We start from the raw sequence: 20,491 nt of genomic DNA, 5'->3' as shown, positions 1-20,491 counted from the left end.
GTGTGTTATATAGACAGGTGTGTTATATAGACAGGTGTGTTATATAGACAGGTGTGTTATATAGACAGGTGTGTTTTATAGACAGGTGTGTTATATAGACAGGTGTGTTTTATAGACAGGTGTGTTATATAGACAGGTGTGTTATATAGACAGGTGTGTTATATAGACAGGTGTGTTTTATAGACAGGTGTGTTATATAGACAGGTGTGTTATATAGACAGGTGTGTTATATAGACAGGTGTGTTATATAGACAGGTGTGTTATATAGACAGGTGTGTTATATAGACAGGTGTGTTATATAGACAGGTGTGTTATATAGACAGGTGTGTTATATAGACAGGTGTGTTTTATAGACAGGTGTGTTATATAGACAGGTGTGTTATATAGACAGGTGTGTTATATAGACAGGTGTGTTATATAGACAGGTGTGTTATATAGACAGGTGTGTTATATAGACAGGTGTGTTATATAGACAGGTGTGTTATATAGACAGGTGTGTTATATAGACAGGTGTGTTATATAGACAGGTGTGTTATATAGACAGGTGTGTTATATAGACAGGTGTGTTATATAGACAGGTGTGGTTTATAGACAGGTGTGTTATATAGACAGGTGTGTTTTATAGACAGGTGTGTTATATAGACAGGTGTGTTATATAGACAGGTGTGTTATATAGACAGGTGTGTTATATAGACAGGTGTGTTATATAGACAGGTGTGTTATATAGACAGGTGTGTTATATAGACAGGTGTGTTATATAGACAGGTGTGTTATATAGACAGGTGTGTTATATAGACAGGTGTGTTATATAGACAGGTGTGTTATATAGACAGGTGTGTTATATAGACAGGTGTGTTATATAGACAGGTGTGTTATATAGACAGGTGTGTTATATAGACAGGTGTGTTATATAGACAGGTGTGTTATATAGACAGGTGTGTTATATAGACAGGTGTGTTATATAGACAGGTGTGTTATATAGACAGGTGTGTTATATAGACAGGTGTGGTTTATAGACAGGTGTGTTATATAGACAGGTGTGTTTTATAGACAGGTGTGTTATATAGACAGGTGTGTTATATAGACAGGTGTGTTATATAGACAGGTGTGTTATATAGACAGGTGTGTTATATAGACAGGTGTGTTATATAGACAGGTGTGTTATATAGACAGGTGTGTTATATAGACAGGTGTGTTATATAGACAGGTGTGTTATATAGACAGGTGTGTTATATAGACAGGTGTGTTATATAGACAGGTGTGTTATATAGACAGGTGTGTTATATAGACAGGTGTGTTATATAGACAGGTGTGTTATATAGACAGGTGTGTTATATAGACAGGTGTGGTTTATAGACAGGTGTGTTATATAGACAGGTGTGTTTTATAGACAGGTGTGTTATATAGACAGGTGTGTTATATAGACAGGTGTGTTATATAGACAGGTGTGTTATATAGACAGGTGTGTTATATAGACAGGTGTGTTATATAGACAGGTGTGTTATATAGACAGGTGTGTTATATAGACAGGTGTGTTATATAGACAGGTGTGTTATATAGACAGGTGTGTTATATAGACAGGTGTGTTATATAGACAGGTGTGTTATATAGACAGGTGTGTTATATAGACAGGTGTGTTATATAGACAGGTGTGTTTTATAGACAGGTGTGTTATATAGACAGGTGTGTTATATAGACAGGTGTGTTTTATAGACAGGTGTGTTTTATAGACAGGTGTGTTATATAGACAGGTGTGTTATATAGACAGGTGTGTTATATAGACAGGTGTGTTATATAGACAGGTGTGTTATATAGACAGGTGTGTTATATAGACAGGTGTGTTATATAGACAGGTGTGTTTTATAGACAGGTGTGTTATATAGACAGGTGTGTTATATAGACAGGTGTGTTATATAGACAGGTGTGTTATATAGACAGGTGTGTTATATAGACAGGTGTGTTATATAGACAGGTGTGTTATATAGACAGGTGTGTTATATAGACAGGTGTGTTATATAGACAGGTGTGTTTTATAGACAGGTGTGTTATATAGACAGGTGTGTTATATAGACAGGTGTGTTATATAGACAGGTGTGTTATATAGACAGGTGTGTTATATAGACAGGTGTGTTATATAGACAGGTGTGTTATATAGACAGGTGTGTTTTATAGACAGGTGTGTTATATAGACAGGTGTGTTATATAGACAGGTGTGTTATATAGACAGGTGTGTTTTATAGACAGGTGTGTTATATAGACAGGTGTGTTATATAGACAGGTGTGTTATATAGACAGGTGTGTTGCCTTTCCAAATCATGTCCAATCAATTTAATTTACCACAGAAAGACTACAATCAAGTTGTAGAAACATCTCAAGGATGATCAATGGAAACAGGAACAACCCAACCAAGCTGCACTGCTTCTTAACACAGCGCACATCCAACCAGGAAGCCAGCCGCATCCATGTGTCGGAGGAAACACCGTGCCCCTAGTGACCTGGTCAGTGTGCACTACGCCCGGCCCGCCACAGGAGTCGCTGGTGCGCGATGAGACAAGGACATCCCTACCGGCCAAACCCTCCCTAACCCTCCCGGTCGCGGCCGGCTGCGACAGAGCCTGGGCTCAAACCCAGAGTCTCTGGTGGCACAGCTGGCGCTGCGATGGTCTGAATACTTTCTGAATGCACTGTAACCATGTAAATGTAAGAAAATGATAAACAACACAATCTATAGCAGGGGTTCACAAACGTTGTCACTCAGGCCCCACCTTCCAGTACTGGGGAACATTCTGCGTGCACCAAGTCCAGCTCTATGGAGGGAGGGGAGAGGTCCAATGACCTGTGGACCACGTCCATCTCTATGGAGGGAGGGGAGGGGTCCAATGACCTGTGGACCACGTCCATCTCTATGGAGGGAGGGGAGAGGTCCAATGACCTGTGGACCACGTCCATCTCTATGGAGGGAGGGGAGAGGTCTAATGACCTGTGCACCACGTCCATCTCTATGGAGGGAGAGGTCCAATGACCTGTGGACCACGTCCATCTCTATGGAGGGAGGGGAGGGGTCCAATGACCTGTGCACCACGTCCATCTCTATGGAGGGAGAGGTCCAATGACCTGTGGACCACGTCCATCTCTATGGAGGGAGGGGAGGGGTCTAATGACCTGTGGACCACGTCCATCTCTATGGAGGGAGGGGTCCAATGACCTGTGCACCACGTCCATCTCTATGGAGGGAGGAGGGGTCCAATGACCTGTGGACCACGTCCATCTCTATGGAGGGAGGGGAGAGGTCTAATGACCTGTGCACCACGTCCATCTCTATGGAGGGAGAGGTCTAATGACCTGTGCACCACGTCCATCTCTATGGAGGGAGGGGTCCAATGACCTGTGGACCACGTCCATCTCTATGGAGGGAGGGGAGAGGTCCAATGACCTGTGCACCACGTCCATCTCTACGGAGGGAGGGGTCCAATGACCTGTGGACCACGTCCATCTCTATGGAGGGAGGGGAGAGGTCCAATGACCTGTGGACCACGTCCATCTCTATGGAGGGAGGGGAGGGGTCTAATGACCTGTGGACCACGTCCATCTCTATGGAGGGAGGGGAGAGGTCTAATGACCTGTGCACCACGTCCATCTCTATGGAGGGAGGGGAGAGGTCCAATGACCTGTGCACCACGTCCATCTCTATGGAGGGGAGAGGTCTAATGACCTGTGCACCACGTCCATCTCTATGGAGGGAGGGGAGGGGTCTAATGACCTGTGGACAACGTCCATCTCTATGGAGGGAGGGGTCCAATGACCTGTGCACCACGTCCATCTCTATGGAGGGAGGGGAGAGGTCTAATGACCTGTGCACCACGTCCATCTCTATGGAGGGAGGGGAGGGGTCTAATGACCTGTGGACCACGTCCATCTCTATGGAGGGAGAGGTCTAATGACCTGTGCACCACGTCCATCTCTATGGAGGGAGGGGTCCAATGACCTGTGGACCACGTCCATCTCTATGGAGGGAGGGGAGAGGTCTAATGACCTGTGCACCACGTCCATCTCTATGGAGGGAGAGGTCCAATGACCTGTGGACCACGTCCATCTCTATGGAGGGAGAGGTCCAATGACCTGTGCACCACGTCCATCTCTATGGAGGGATGGGAGGGGTCTAATGACCTGTGCACCACGTCCATCTCTATGGAGGGAGGGAGAGGTCCAATGACCTGTGCACCACGTCCATCTCTATGGAGGGAGAGGTCTAATGACCTGTGCACCACGTCCATCTCTACAGAGGGAGGGGAGAGGTCTAATGACCTGTGGACCACGTCCATCTCTATGAAGGGAGGGGAGAGGTCCAATGACCTGTGCACCACGTCCATCTCTATGGAGGGAGAGGTCTAATGACCTGTGCACCACGTCCATCTCTACAGAGGGAGGGGAGAGGTCTAATGACCTGTGGACCACGTCCATCTCTATGGAGGGAGGGAGAGGTCTAATGACCTGTGGACCACGTCCATCTCTATGGAGGGAGGGAGGGGTCCAATGACCTGTGGACCACGTCCATCTCTATGGAGGAGAGGTCAATGACCTGTGGACCACGTCCATCTCTATGGAGGGAGGGGAGGGGTCTAATGACCTGTGGACCACGTCCATCTCTATGGAGGGAGGGGTCCAATGACCTGTGCACCACGTCCATCTCTATGGAGGGAGGGGAGGGGTCCAATGACCTGTGGACCACGTCCATCTCTATGGAGGGAGGGGAGAGGTCTAATGACCTGTGCACCACGTCCATCTCTATGGAGGGAGAGGTCTAATGACCTGTGCACCACGTCCATCTCTATGGAGGGAGGGGTCCAATGACCTGTGGACCACGTCCATCTCTATGGAGGGAGGGGAGAGGTCCAATGACCTGTGCACCACGTCCATCTCTACGGAGGGAGGGGTCCAATGACCTGTGGACCACGTCCATCTCTATGGAGGGAGGGGAGAGGTCCAATGACCTGTGGACCACGTCCATCTCTATGGAGGGAGGGGAGGGGTCTAATGACCTGTGGACCACGTCCATCTCTATGGAGGGAGGGGAGAGGTCTAATGACCTGTGCACCACGTCCATCTCTATGGAGGGAGGGGAGAGGTCCAATGACCTGTGCACCACGTCCATCTCTATGGAGGGAGGGGAGAGGTCTAATGACCTGTGCACCACGTCCATCTCTATGGAGGGAGGGGAGGGGTCTAATGACCTGTGGACAACGTCCATCTCTATGGAGGGAGGGGTCCAATGACCTGTGCACCACGTCCATCTCTATGGAGGGACGGGAGAGGTCCAATGACCTGTGGACCACGTCCATCTCTATGGAGGGAGGGGAGAGGTCTAATGACCTGTGGACCACGTCCATCTCTATGGAGGGAGGGGAGGGGTCCAATGACCTGTGGACCACGTCCATCTCTATGGAGGGAGGGGAGAGGTCTAATGACCTGTGGACCACGTCCATCTCTATGGAGGGAGGGGAGGGGTCCAATGACCTGTGGACCACGTCCATCTCTATGGAGGGAGAGGTCCAATGACCTGTGGACCACGTCCATCTCTATGGAGGGAGGGGAGGGGTCTAATGACCTGTGGACCACGTCCATCTCTATGGAGGGAGGGGTCCAATGACCTGTGCACCACGTCCATCTCTATGGAGGGAGGGGAGGGGTCCAATGACCTGTGGACCACGTCCATCTCTATGGAGGGAGGGGAGAGGTCTAATGACCTGTGCACCACGTCCATCTCTATGGAGGGAGAGGTCTAATGACCTGTGCACCACGTCCATCTCTATGGAGGGAGGGGTCCAATGACCTGTGGACCACGTCCATCTCTATGGAGGGAGGGGAGAGGTCCAATGACCTGTGCACCACGTCCATCTCTACGGAGGGAGGGGTCCAATGACCTGTGGACCACGTCCATCTCTATGGAGGGAGGGGAGAGGTCCAATGACCTGTGGACCACGTCCATCTCTATGGAGGGAGGGGAGGGGTCTAATGACCTGTGGACCACGTCCATCTCTATGGAGGGAGGGGAGAGGTCTAATGACCTGTGCACCACGTCCATCTCTATGGAGGGAGGGAGAGGTCCAATGACCTGTGCACCACGTCCATCTCTATGGAGGGGAGAGGTCTAATGACCTGTGCACCACGTCCATCTCTATGGAGGGAGGGGAGGGGTCTAATGACCTGTGGACAACGTCCATCTCTATGGAGGGAGGGGTCCAATGACCTGTGCACCACGTCCATCTCTATGGAGGGAGGGGAGAGGTCTAATGACCTGTGCACCACGTCCATCTCTATGGAGGGAGGGGAGGGGTCTAATGACCTGTGGACCACGTCCATCTCTATGGAGGGAGAGGTCTAATGACCTGTGCACCACGTCCATCTCTATGGAGGGAGGGGTCCAATGACCTGTGGACCACGTCCATCTCTATGGAGGGAGGGGAGAGGTCTAATGACCTGTGCACCACGTCCATCTCTATGGAGGAGAGGTCCAATGACCTGTGGACCACGTCCATCTCTATGGAGGGAGAGGTCCAATGACCTGTGCACCACGTCCATCTCTATGGAGGGATGGGAGGGGTCTAATGACCTGTGCACCACGTCCATCTCTATGGAGGGAGGGGAGAGGTCCAATGACCTGTGCACCACGTCCATCTCTATGGAGGGAGAGGTCTAATGACCTGTGCACCACGTCCATCTCTACAGAGGGAGGGGAGAGGTCTAATGACCTGTGGACCACGTCCATCTCTATGAAGGGAGGAGAGGTCAATGACCTGTGCACCACGTCCATCTCTATGGAGGGAGAGGTCTAATGACCTGTGCACCACGTCCATCTCTACAGAGGGAGGGGAGAGGTCTAATGACCTGTGGACCACGTCCATCTCTATGGAGGGAGGGGAGAGGTCTAATGACCTGTGGACCACGTCCATCTCTATGGAGGGAGGGGAGGGGTCCAATGACCTGTGGACCACGTCCATCTCTATGGAGGGAGAGGTCCAATGACCTGTGGACCACGTCCATCTCTATGGAGGGAGGGGTCTAATGACCTGTGGACCACGTCCAACTCTATGGAGGGAGGGGTCCAATGACCTGTGCACCACGTCCATCTCTATGGAGGGAGGGGAGGGGTCCAATGACCTGTGGACCACGTCCATCTCTATGGAGGGAGGGGAGAGGTCTAATGACCTGTGCACCACGTCCATCTCTATGGAGGGAGAGGTCTAATGACCTGTGCACCACGTCCATCTCTATGGAGGGAGGGGTCCAATGACCTGTGGACCACGTCCATCTCTATGGAGGGAGGGGAGAGGTCCAATGACCTGTGCACCACGTCCATCTCTACGGAGGGAGGGGTCCAATGACCTGTGGACCACGTCCATCTCTATGGAGGGAGGGGAGAGGTCCAATGACCTGTGGACCACGTCCATCTCTATGGAGGGAGGGGAGGGGTCTAATGACCTGTGGACCACGTCCATCTCTATGGAGGGAGGGGAGAGGTCTAATGACCTGTGCACCACGTCCATCTCTATGGAGGGAGGGGAGAGGTCCAATGACCTGTGCACCACGTCCATCTCTATGGAGGGAGGGGAGAGGTCTAATGACCTGTGCACCACGTCCATCTCTATGGAGGGAGGGGAGGGGTCTAATGACCTGTGGACAACGTCCATCTCTATGGAGGGAGGGGTCCAATGACCTGTGCACCACGTCCATCTCTATGGAGGGACGGGAGAGGTCCAATGACCTGTGGACCACGTCCATCTCTATGGAGGGAGGGGAGAGGTCTAATGACCTGTGGACCACGTCCATCTCTATGGAGGGAGGGGAGGGGTCCAATGACCTGTGGACCATGTCCATCTCTATGGAGGGAGGGGAGGGGTCCAATGACCTGTGGACCATGTCCATCTCTATGGAGGGAGGGGAGGGGTCCAATGACCTGTGGAAGGGCTGCCAGTCTAATTATGTCATCGTTGACTTGAATGGGGAGGCCACCTCTATGTATTTGCTCTGACTGCTGTGTTCTCTAAGGTTCCAGTTCTTTGCTCTGACTGCTGTGTTCTAAGGTTCCAGTTCTTTGCTCTGAGTGCTGTGTTCTCTAAGGTTCTAGTTCTTTGCTCTGACTGCTGGACGGTCTGCCTACCCATGTCAGAGACGCAAACTCGGTCTCAACCTTTAAGTCTTTACTGAAGACTCATCTCTTCAGTGGGTCATATGATTGAGTGTAGTCTGGCCCAGGAGTGGGAAGGTGAACGGAAAGGCTCTGGAGCAACGAACCGCCCTTGCTGTCTCTGCCTGGCCGGTTCCCCTTTTTCCACTGGGATTCTCTGCCTCTAACCCTGTTACGGGGGCTGAGTCACTGGCTTGCTGGGGCTCTCTCGTGCCGTCCCTGGGGGGTGCGTCACCTGGGTGGGTTGATTCACTGTTGTGGTCGGCCTGTCTGGGTTTCCCCCCCCTTTGGGTTGTACCGTGTCGGAGATCTTTGTGGGCTATACTCGGCCTTGTCTCAGGATGGTAAGTTGGTGGTTGTAGATTTCCCTCTAGTGGTGTGGGGGCTGTGCTTTGGCAAAGTGGGTGGGGTTATATCCTTCCTGTTTGGCCCTGTCCGGGGTGTCCTCGGATGGGGCCACAGTGTCTCCTGACCCCTCCTGTCTCAGCCTCCAGTATTTATGCTGCAGTAGTTTATGTGTCGGGGGGCTAGGGTCAGTTTGTTTATCTGGAGTACTTCTCCTGTCCTATTCGGTGTCCTGTGTAAATCTAAGTGTGCGTTCTCTAATTCTCTCCTTCTCTCCTTCTTTCTCTCTCTCGGAGGACCTGAGCCCTAGAACCATGCCCCAGGACTACCTGACATGATGACTCCTTGCTGTCCCCAGTCCACCTGGCCATGCTGCTGCTCCAGTTTCAACTGGCCTGGGCCCTGGGACCATGTCCCAGGACTACCTGACATGAGGACTCCTTGCTGTCCCCAGTCCACCTGGCCATGCTCCTGCTCCAGTTTCAACTGTTCTGCCTTACTATTATTCAACCATGCTGGTCATTTATGAACATTTGAACATCTTGGCCACGTTCTGTTATAATCTCCACCCGGCACAGCCAGAAGAGGACTGGCCACCCCACATATGCTCTCTCTAATTCTCTCTTTCTTTCTCTCTCTCGGAGGACCTGAGCCCTAGGACCGTGCCCCAGGACTACCTGACATGATGGCTCCTTGCTGTCCCCAGTCCACCTGACTGTGCTGCTGCTCCAGTTTCAACTGTTCTGCCTTATTATTATTTGACCATGCTGGTCATTTATGAACATTTGAACATCTTGGTCATTTTCTGTTATAATCTCTACCCGGCACAGCCAGAAGAGGACTGGCCACCCCACATAGCCCGGTTCCTCTCTAGGTTTCTTCCTAGGTTTTGGCCTTTCTAGGGAGTTTTTCCTAGCCACCGTGCTTTTACACCTGCATTGTTTGCTGTTTGGGGTTTTAGGCTGGGTTTCTGTACAGCACTTTGAGATATCAGCTGATGTACGAAGGGCTATATAAATAAATTTGATTTGATTTGATTTGATTCTAAGGTTCCAGTTATTTGCTCTGAGTGCTGTGTTCTAAGGTTCTAGTTCTTTGCTCTGACTGCTGTGTTCTAAGGTTCCAGTTCTTTGCTCTGAGTGCTGTGTTCTCTAAGGTTCCAGTTCTTTGCTCTGACTGCTGTGTTCTAAGGTTCCAGTTCTTTGCTCTGAGTGCTGTGTTCTCTAAGGTTCTAGTTCTTTGCTCTGAGTGCTGTGTTCTCTAAGGTTCCAGTTCTTTGCTCTGACTGCTGTGTTCTAAGGTTCTAGTTCTTTGCTCTGACTGCTGTGTTCTAAGGTTCCAGTTCTTTGCTCTGAGTGCTGTGTTCTAAGGTTCCAGTTCTTTGCTCTGACTGCTGTGTTCTAAGGTTCCAGTTCTTTGCTCTGAGTGCTGTGTTCTCTAAGGTTCTAGTTCTTTGCTCTGAGTGCTGTGTTCTCTAAGGTTCCAGTTCTTTGCTCTGACTGCTGTGTTCTAAGGTTCTAGTTCTTTGCTCTGACTGCTGTGTTCTAAGGTTCCAGTTCTTTGCTCTGAGTGCTGTGTTCTCTAAGGTTCCAGTTCTTTGCTCTGACTGCTGTGTTCTAAGGTTCCAGTTCTTTGCTCTGACTGCTGTGTTCTCTAAGGTTCCAGTTCTTTGCTCTGACTGCTGTGTTCTAAGGTTCTAGTTCTTTGCTCTGACTGCTGTGTTCTAAGGTTCCAGTTCTTTGCTCTGAGTGCTGTGTTCTCTAAGGTTCCAGTTCTTTGCTCTGACTGCTGTGTTCTAAGGTTCCAGTTCTTTGCTCTGACTGCTGTGTTCTAAGGTTCCAGTTCTTTGCTCTGACTGCTGTGTTCTTTAAGGTTCAGAAGACAAATAAGGAAACCAGTCAGGTAGCATCATGGATGACTTTATTATATTTGCAGCTGGTGGCAGAATGCAGTTTGATCAATCAGGTTCATTTGGACACCTGTGCTATGTTCAGAAAAATCTATGGATGGATAATATAATGTATTTCAGAGAGGGGGAGAGAAGAGGGAAGAGGATAGAGAAGAGGATAGAGAGGGGAAGAGGAGGGTAGAGAGGGGGAGAGAAGAGGGAAGAGGATAGAGAAGAGGATAGAGAGGGGAAGAGGAGGGTAGAGAGGGGAAGAGGAGGGTAGAGAGGGGGAGAGAAGAGGGTAGAGAAGAGAAGAGGATAGAGAGGGGAAGAGGAGGGTAGAGGAGGGTAGAGAGGGGGAGAGGAGGGTAGAGAGGGGAAGAGAAGAGGGTAGAGAGGGGAAGAGAAGAGGGTAGAGAGGGGAAGAGAAGAGGGTAGAGAGGGGAAGAGGAGGGCAGAGAGGGGAAGAGGAGGGTAGAGAGGGGAAGAGGAGGGTAGAGAGGGGAAGAGGAGGGTAGAGAGGGAAGAGGAGGGTAGAGAGGGGAAGAGGAGGGTAGAGAGGGGAAGAGGAGGGTAGAGAGGGGAAGAGAAGGGTAGAGAGGGAAGAGAAGGGTAGAGAGGGGAAGAGGAGGGTAGAGAGGGGAAGAGGAGGGTAGAGAGGGGAAGAGGAGGGTAGAGAGGGGAAGAGGAGGGTAGAGAGGGGAAGAGGAGGGTAGAGAGGGGAAGAGGAGGGTAGAGAGAGGAAGAGGAGGGTAGAGAGGGGAAGAGGAGGGTAGAGAGGGGAAGAGGAGGGTAGAGAGAGGTAGAGAGGGGAAGAGGAGGGTAGAGAGAGGTAGAGAGGGGAAGAGGAGGGTAGAGAGCGGAAGAGGAGGGTAGAGAGAGGAAGAGGAGGGTAGAGAGAGGAAGAGGAGGGGTAGAGAGAAAGAGGAGGGTAGAGAGAAAGAGGAGGGTAGAGAGGGGAAAAAGATGGTAGAGAGGGGAAGAGGAGGGTAGAGAGGGGAAGAAGAGGGTAGAGAGGAAGAAGAGGGTAGAGAGGAAGAAGAGGGTAGAGAGAGGAAGAAGAAGGTAGAGAGAGGAAGAAAGAGTGCAGTAGTCCATAGCTCATTCCCATCACAGTAACAGTACTACAGGAATCTAGCATTCACCCCTCAGGACAGAAGAAAGGTCTCCACTGTCTTTAAGCTCCTGTAAAAACACAGAACACATGTCAATAAAGGTCTGATCTTCATACCAGCTGATACATGAGAAAATAACAGCCTACTGGACCTGTCATGTAACCTACCAACAGCATCAGAAATAAATACTCTATTGATGCACAATAACTATGAATAGAGACACAGAGAACTCCTGTCTCATGAAACTAACTATGTATAGAGACACAGAGAACTCCTGTCTAATGAAACTAACTATGTATAGATACACAGAGAACTCCTGTCTAATGAAACTAACTATGTATAGATACACAGAAAACTCCTGTCTCATTAAACTAACTATGTATAGATACACAGAAAACTCCTGTCTCATTAAACTAACTATGTATAGAGACACAGAGAACTCCTGTCTCATTAAACTAACTATGTAGAGACACAGAGAACTCCTGTCTCATTAAACTAACTATGTAGAGACACAGAGAACTCCTGTCTAATGAAACCCAGTGACATGTTATCACAATGCAGTCCTCATAAAGAACCGTGATTGACAGGTGATCTATTAAAACTGAACTTCAGCTGACATCGACCACTAGCCACTGCTGGGCAATACACTGCTTTAAACCCACCCGGACTACAGGCCTAGTTTATGCAAAGCAAGGCCCTCGGTGAAATAAGTAGGCATATCTAAACAGAGGATTACTGTTAGACGCACACTGGGGACTTTACTATCTCAATGTTGTGTAACCTTCCCTTAGCCTGGTTTAATGTAGTTCACTAAGAAACCTGGGTATTTACATTACACCAATCTTTTCCTCTGTGCTTTTTTACTACCGAGGATGACCCCCCACCCCCCTCCCCCTCCATGCTGTCTGACTGCACATGGCATGACGACATTAAGCAGGCTAAGAAAACAGAACACGGTGCTTTAGTGACACCTGGTGGAGAGTCTGTGGTACTGCTGCTGCCTCTGTCTATAACACTGTGACATGCCTGGCTGATCCTATAAGGGTTGGTTTCCCCCAGACACAGATTCAGCCTAGTTTAGGACTAAAAAACTATTTTAAATGGACGATCTCCATTGTAAATGGTTTATAGACATATCAAGACTAGTCCAGAACTAAGTGGAGGTAATAAGCGCAATTATGGTCTGAGGTGTAAAACAAAAAATCTCTTCTCACCTTCACAATGTCCAGCCCACCAATGAGTTCCCCATTGACATATAGCTGAGGGTACGTTGGCCAGTTTGAGTATGTCTTCAGACCCTGTCGAACCTGGACATCGGTGATTGGAAGATGCATAAAGAAAACCACGTCAACATGTAGAAAAACATCTTTAGGTTTCACCAACATGGTTTTGCAAATGTCATTGACAGATACAGTCTCTTTTACCTCGTCATCTTCCAGGATATCAAAGGTGCTGTATTCCACCCTGCAAACAGGAAACACAGGCAAGATATTAACCATCATATTAGAAACACAGACAAGATATTAACCATCATATTAGAAACACAGACAAGATATTAACCATCATATTAGAAACACAGACAAGATATTAACCATCATATTAGAAACACAGACAAGATATTAACCATCATATTAGAAACACAGACAAGATATTAACCATCATATTAGAAACACAGACAAGATATTAACCATCATATTAGAAACACAGACAAGATATTAACCATCATATTAGAAACACAGACAAGATATTAACCATCATATTAGAAACACAGACAAGATATTAACCATCATATTAGAAACACAGACAAGATATTAACCATCATATTAGAAACACAGACAAGATATTAACCATCATATTAGAAACACAGACAAGATATTAACCATCATATTAGAAACACAGACAAGATATTAACCATCATATTAGAAACACAGACAAGATATTAACCATCATATTAGAAACACAGACAAGATATTAACCATCATATTAGAAACACAGACAAGATATTAACCATCATATTAGAAACACAGACAAGATATTAACCATCATATTAGAAACACAGACAAGATATTAACCATCATATTAGAAACACAGACAAGATATTAACCATCATATTAGAAACACAGACAAGATATTAACCATCATATTAGAAACACAGACAAGATATTAACCATCATATTAGAAACACAGACAAGATATTAACCATCATATTAGAAACACAGGCAAGATATTAACCATTATATTAGAAACACAGACAAGATATTAACCATTATATTAGAAACACAGACAAGATATTAACCATTATATTAGAAACACAGGCAAGATATTAACCACTATATTATAAACACAGACAAGATATTAACCACTATATTATAAACACAGACAAGATATAATGAACTGCTCTGTTCATGATCACGATATAGTGGTGTTACCTCACCCTGTTCATTTCTCCAGTATCGTGATATAGTGGTGTTACCTCACCCTGTTCATTATCTCCAGTATCGTGATATAGTGGTGTTCTCACCCTGTTCATTATCTCCAGTATCGTGATATAGTGGTGTTACCTCACCCTGAGCTGTTCATTATCTCCAGTATCGTGATATAGTGGTGTTACCTCACCCTGTTCATTATCTCCAGTATCGTGATATAGTGGTGTTACTTCACCCTGTTCATTATCTCCAGTATCGTGATATAGTGGTGTTACCTCACCCTGTTCATTATCTCCAGTATCGTGATATAGTGGTGTTACCTCACCCTGTTCATTATCTCCAGTATCGTGATATAGTGGTGTTACCTCACCCTGTGCATTATCTCCAGAATCGTGATATAGTGGTGTTACCTCACCCTGTTCATTATCTCCAGTATCGTGATATAGTGGTGTTCTCACCCTGTTCATTATCTCCAGTATCGTGATATAGTGGTGTTCTCACCCTGTTCATTATCTCCAGTATCGTGATATAGTGGTGTTCTCACCCTGTTCATTATCTCCAGTATCGTGATATAGTGGTGTTACCTCACCCTGTTCATTATCTCCAGTATCGTGATATAGTGGTGTTACCTCACCCTGTTCATTATCTCCAGTATCGTGATATAGTGGTGTTACCTCACCCTGTTCATTATCTCCAGTATCGTGATATAGTGGTGTTACCTCACCCTGTTCATTATCTCCAGTATCGTGATATAGTGGTGTTCTCACCCTGTTCATTATCTCCAGTATCGTGATATAGTGGTGTTACCTCACCCTGTTCATTATCTCCAGTATCGTGATATAGTGGTGTTACCTCACCCTGTGCATTATCTCCAGTATCGTGATATAGTGGTGTTCTCACCCTGTTTCATTATCTCCAGTATCGTGATATAGTGGTGTTCTCACCCTATTCATTATCTCCAGTATCGTGATATAGTGGTGTTCTCACCCTGTTCATTATCTCCAGTATCGTGATATAGTGGTGTTCTCACCCTGTTCATTATCTCCAGTATCGTGATATAGTGGTGTTACCTCACCCTGTTCATTATCTCCAGTATCGTGATATAGTGGTGTTCTCACCCTGTTCATTATCTCCAGTATCGTGATATAGTGGTGTTACCTCACCCTGTTCATTATCTCCAGTATCGTGATATAGTGGTGTTACCTCACCCTGTTCATTATCTCCAGTATCGTGATATAGTGGTGTTACCTCACCCTGTTCATTATCTCCAGTATCGTGATATAGTTGCTTTACCTCACCCTGAGCTGTTCATTATCTCCAGTATCGTGATATAGTGGTGTTACCTCACCCTGAGCTGTTCATTATCTCCAGTATCGTGATATAGTGGTGTTACCTCACCCTGAGCTGTTCATTATCTCCAGTATTGTGATATAGTGGTGTTACCTCACCCTGAGCTGTTCATTATCTCCAGTATCGTGATATAGTGGTGTTCTCTCACCCTGAGCTGTTCATTATCTCCAGTATCGTGATATAGTTGCTTTACCTCACCCTGAGCTGATCATTATCTCCAGTATCGTGATATAGTGGTGTTACCTCACCCTGAGCTGTTCATTATCTCCAGTATCGTGATATAGTGGTGTTCTCACCCTGAGCTGTTCATTATCTCCAGTATCTGAAGACTGAATCCACACTTGGCTTGCTACAGATACAGGAAGAAAAACAGACTTTAGAAACCGAACAGATAACTTAAATCATACCCATGTCAGTATCTTAACAAAGAACATACACTTTATAATCAACATATTAACTCAATTCAGTTCCTTCAACGGGAGAGTCAACACAAAACCATTTTATTGCAGAACAAAATCACAGGAAGCAATGTTTCTTTTTAAGACAAAGATCTTTTCAAATAGCTAATATACAAAATGTTGTTTTCTGAGTGAGTAGGAGAAATGCTTTCAAGAAAACACATGGATAAGTGGTGGCCTAGTGGTTAGAGCGTTGGGCCAGTAACCAGCAGGTAGCCTAGTGGTTAGAGCATTGGTCCATTAACCAGCAGGTAGCCTAGTGGTTAGAGCGTTGGGCCAGTAACCAGCAGGTAGCCTAGTGGTTAGAGCATTGGTCCATTAACCAGCAATAAGCCTAGTGGTTAGAGCGTTGGGCCAGTAACCAGCAGGTAGCCTAGTGGTTAGAGCGTTGGGCCAGTAACCAGCAGGTAGCCTAGTGGTTAGAGTGTTGGGCCAGTAACCAGCAGGTAGACTAGTGGTTAGAGCATTGGGCCAGTAACCAGCAGGTAGCCTAGTGGTTAGAGCGTTGGGCCAGTAACCAGCAGGTAGCCTAGTGGTTAGAGTGTTGGGCCAGTAACCAGCAGGTAGCCTAGTGGTTAGAGCGTTGGGCCAGTAACCAGCAGGTAGCCTAGTGGTTAGAGCGTTGGGCCAGTAACCAGCAGGTAGCCTAGTGGTTAGAGCGTTGGGCCAGTAACCAGCAGGTAGCTTAGTGGTTAGAGTGTTGGGCCAGTAACCAGCAGGTAGCCTAGTGGTTAGAGCATTGGGCCAGTAACCAGCAGGTAGCCTAGTGGTTAGAGCGTTGGGCCAGTAACCAGCAGGTAGCCTAGTGGTTAGAGCGTTGGACCAGTAACCAGCAGGTAGCCTAGTGGTTAGAGTGTTGGGCCAGTAACCAGCAGGTAACCTAGTGGTTAGAGCGTTGGGCCAGTAACCAGCAGGTAGCCTAGTGGTTAGAGCGTTGGGCCAGTAACCAGCAGGTAGCCTAGTGGTTAGAGTGTTGGGCCAGTAACCAGCAGGTAGCCTAGTGGTTAGAGCGTTGGGCCAGTAACCAGCAGGTAGCCTAGTGGTTAGAGCGTTGGGCCAGTAACCAGCAGGTAGCCTAGTGGTTAGAGCGTTGGGCCAGTAACCAGCAGGTAGCCTAGTGGTTAGAGCGTTGGGCCAGTAACCAGCAGGTAGCCTAGTGGTTAGAGCGTTGGGCCAGTAACCCGAAAGGTTGCCGGATCGAATCCCCGAGATAAAAATATGTCATTCTGAACAAGGCATTGTTCCTAGGCCGTCAACGTAAATAAGAATTTGTTCTTAACCGACTTGCCTAGTTAAGCAGGAGGAGTCAGGACCTCTTCCCTCCAGTAATGAAACCAAACTCAAGCTTTCATTGAGCAAGTTTCAACTTGCTGTTGGTTTCACAGGACCCCACTTAGAAACGGTCTTTTAAGAAATGGGAAACTAAATAAAGATCTGTATCTACAGATAGAACCAAAGGGAGAGACGGGATTCACAGGGGACCTGGTTTAAACTACTCTGAAGATATCTCTTCATCTGTGAGCAGCAGCAATCAATATGAAGAGGTAGGAGGGGGGGGTACTCCTGAACCATTAGTGTGTGTGTGTGTGTGTGTGTGTGTGTGTGTGTGTGTGTGTGTGTGTGTGTGTGTGTGTGTGTGTGTGTGTGTGTGTGTGTGTGTGTGTGTGTGTGTGTGTGTGTGTGTGTGTGTGTGTGTGTGTGTGTGTGTGTGAGAGAGAGGGGTACTCCTGAACCATTAGTGTGTGTGTGTGTGTGTGTGTGTGTGTGTGTGTGTGTGTGTGTGTGTGTGTGTGTGTGTGTGTGTGTGTGTGTGTGTGTGTGTGTGTGTGTGTGTGTGTGTGTGTGTGTGTGTGAGAGGGGGGTCCCACTGCTCGGCTCTGTGCAGAATATTATTGATTTCAGATTAGCCTCAATTCTGTTGAAATGTATGCCATACCAATTGTCCTTATCTACTAGATGGGGCAGAGTATACAGGCCAACTGTACTATATTATATACTATATATTATATTACAATAGTAGTATACAGGCCAACTGTACTATATTATATACTATATATTATATTAGAATAGTATTATATAGTATACAGTCAAACTGTACTATATTATATACTATATATTATATTAGAATAGTATTATATAGTATTATATAGTATACAGGCCAACTGTACTATATTATATACTATATATTATATTAGAATAGTATTATATAGTATACAGGCCAACTGTACTATATTATATACTATATATTATATTAGAATAGTATTATATAGTATTATATAGTATACAGGCCAACTGTACTATATTATATACTATATATTATATTACAATAGTATTATATAGTATTATATAGTATACAGGCCAACTGTACTATATTATATACTATATATTATATTACAATAGTATTATATAGGCCAACTGTACTATATATACTATATATTATATTAGAATAGTATTATATAGTATTATATAGGCCAACTGTACTATATATACTATATATTATATTACAATAGTATTATATAGTAGTATACAGGCCAACTGTACTATATTATATACTATATATTATATTAGAATAGTATTATATAGTATTATATAGGCCAACTGTACTATATTATATACTATATATTATATTAGAATAGTATTATATAGTATTATATAGGCCAACTGTACTATATTATATACTATATATTATATGAGAATAGTATTATATAGTAGTATACAGGCCAACTGTACTATATTATATACTATATATTATATTAGAATATTATTATATAGTATTATATAGGCCAACTGTACTATATTATATACTATATTAGAATAGTATTATATAGTATTATATAGGCCAACTGTACTATATTATATACTATATATTATATTAGAATAGTATTATATAGTAGTATACAGGCCAACTGTACTATATTATATACTATATATTATATTAGAATAGTATTATATAGTAGTATACAGGCCAACTGTACTATATTATATACTATATATTATATTAGAATAGTAGAATAGTATTATATAGTAGTATACAGGCCAACTGTACTATATTATATACGATATATTATATTAGTAATAATAATATTATATAGTAGTATACAGGCCAACTGTACTATATTATATACGATATATTATATTAGAATAGTATTATATAGTATTATATAGGCCAACGGGTACCTCTTGAAGTAATGTACTGGAGTTATATTAGAATAGTATTATATAGTATTATATAGGCCAACGGGTACCTCTTGAAGTATTATATAGTATTATATAGTATTATATAGGCCAACTGGTACCTCTTGAAGTAATGTACTGGAGTTATATTAGAATAGTATTATATAGGCCAACTGGTACCTCTTGAAGTAATGTACTGGAGTTATATTAGAATAGTATTATACAGGCCAAACACAAGCCTCAGTTTATTGTCCATGTATGTTTCTGCATAGCATTTATTTATATATATATTTCTTTAGTCAGTAAATTCTTACTAACAATGACGGCCTGGGAACAGCTGCCTTGTTCAGGGGCAGAATGACAGATTTTTACCTTGTCAGCTCGGGGGTTCGATCCAGCAACCTTTTGGTTACAAGTCCAACGCTCTAACCACTAGGCTACCTGCTGCCCCCATTCTATTCCATTCCTATTCTTCGTACCTCTTTATTGTCCTGTTATACAGTGACACCTTCGTACCTCTTTATTGTCCTGTTATATAGTGACACCTACGTACCTCTTTATTGTCCTGATATATAGTGACACCTCTTTATTATCCTGTTATATAGTGACACCTACATACCTCTTTATTGTCCTGTTATATAGTGACACCTACGTACCTCTTTATTGTCCTGTTATACAGTGACACCTTCGTACCTCTTTATTGCCCTGTGATACAGTGACACCTTCGTACCTCTTTATTGTCCTGTTATATAGTGACACCTACGTACCTCTTTATTGTCCTGTTATATAGTGACACCTACGTACCTCTTTATTGTCCTGTTATACAGTGACACCTACGTACCTCTTTATTGTCCTGTTATATAGTGACACCTACGTACCTCTTTATTGTCCTGTTATACAGTGACACCTTCGTACCTCTTTATTGCCCTGTGATACAGTGACACCTTCGTACCTCTTTATTGCCCTGTGATACAGTGACACCTTCGTACCTCTTTATTGTCCTGTTATATAGTGACACCTACGTACCTCTTTATTGTCCTGTTATATAGTGACACCTACGTACCTCTTTATTGTCCTGTTATACAGTGACACCTACGTACCTCTTTATTGTCCTGTTATACAGTGACACCTCTTTATTGTCCTGTTATATAATGACACCTACATACCTCTTTATTGTCCTGTTATACAGTGACACCTACGTACCTCTTTATTGTCCTGTTATACAGTGACACCTCTTTATTGCCCTGTTATATAGTGACACCTACGTACCTCTTTATTGTCCTGTTATGTAGTGACACCTACGTACCTCTTTATTGTCCTGTTATACAGTGACACCTACGTACCTCTTTATTGTCCTGTTATACAGTGACACCTACGTACCTCTTTATTGTCCTGTTATATAATGACACCTACATACCTCTTTATTGTCCTGTTATACAGTGACACCTACGTACCTCTTTATTGTCCTGTTATACAGTGACACCTACGTACCTCTTTATTGTCCTGTTATACAGTGACACCTCTTTATTGTCCTGTTATATAATGACACC

The 20,491-nt window shown here is 45.2% G+C and overlaps 1 protein-coding gene across 2 annotated transcripts in view; it reads right to left on the bottom strand.

Moving 5' to 3' along the window:
• Positions 1 to 11,378: 11,378 nt before the first annotated feature.
• LOC124024915 (glutaredoxin 3-like) overlaps positions 11,379 to 20,491 on the bottom strand; it is a 48,628-nt gene continuing 39,515 nt past the window's right edge. For both annotated transcript variants that reach the window (XM_046338648.1, XM_046338649.1), the window contains 4 exons: positions 15,606 to 15,658; positions 12,958 to 12,997; positions 12,748 to 12,840; positions 11,379 to 11,603 (listed from right to left, as the gene is read on the bottom strand). In XM_046338648.1, coding sequence (XP_046194604.1) covers positions 11,553 to 11,603; positions 12,748 to 12,840; positions 12,958 to 12,997; positions 15,606 to 15,658 — 237 coding nt within the window. In that variant the 3' untranslated portion in view covers positions 11,379 to 11,552. The remainder of the gene's footprint in view (positions 11,604 to 12,747; positions 12,841 to 12,957; positions 12,998 to 15,605; positions 15,659 to 20,491) is intronic.

Source organism: Oncorhynchus gorbuscha, unplaced genomic scaffold (assembly GCF_021184085.1).
Source record: "Oncorhynchus gorbuscha isolate QuinsamMale2020 ecotype Even-year unplaced genomic scaffold, OgorEven_v1.0 Un_scaffold_2068, whole genome shotgun sequence".
Classification (NCBI taxonomy): domain Eukaryota; kingdom Metazoa; phylum Chordata; class Actinopteri; order Salmoniformes; family Salmonidae; genus Oncorhynchus; species Oncorhynchus gorbuscha.
This window is presented reverse-complemented; position numbering and strand designations above follow the sequence as displayed.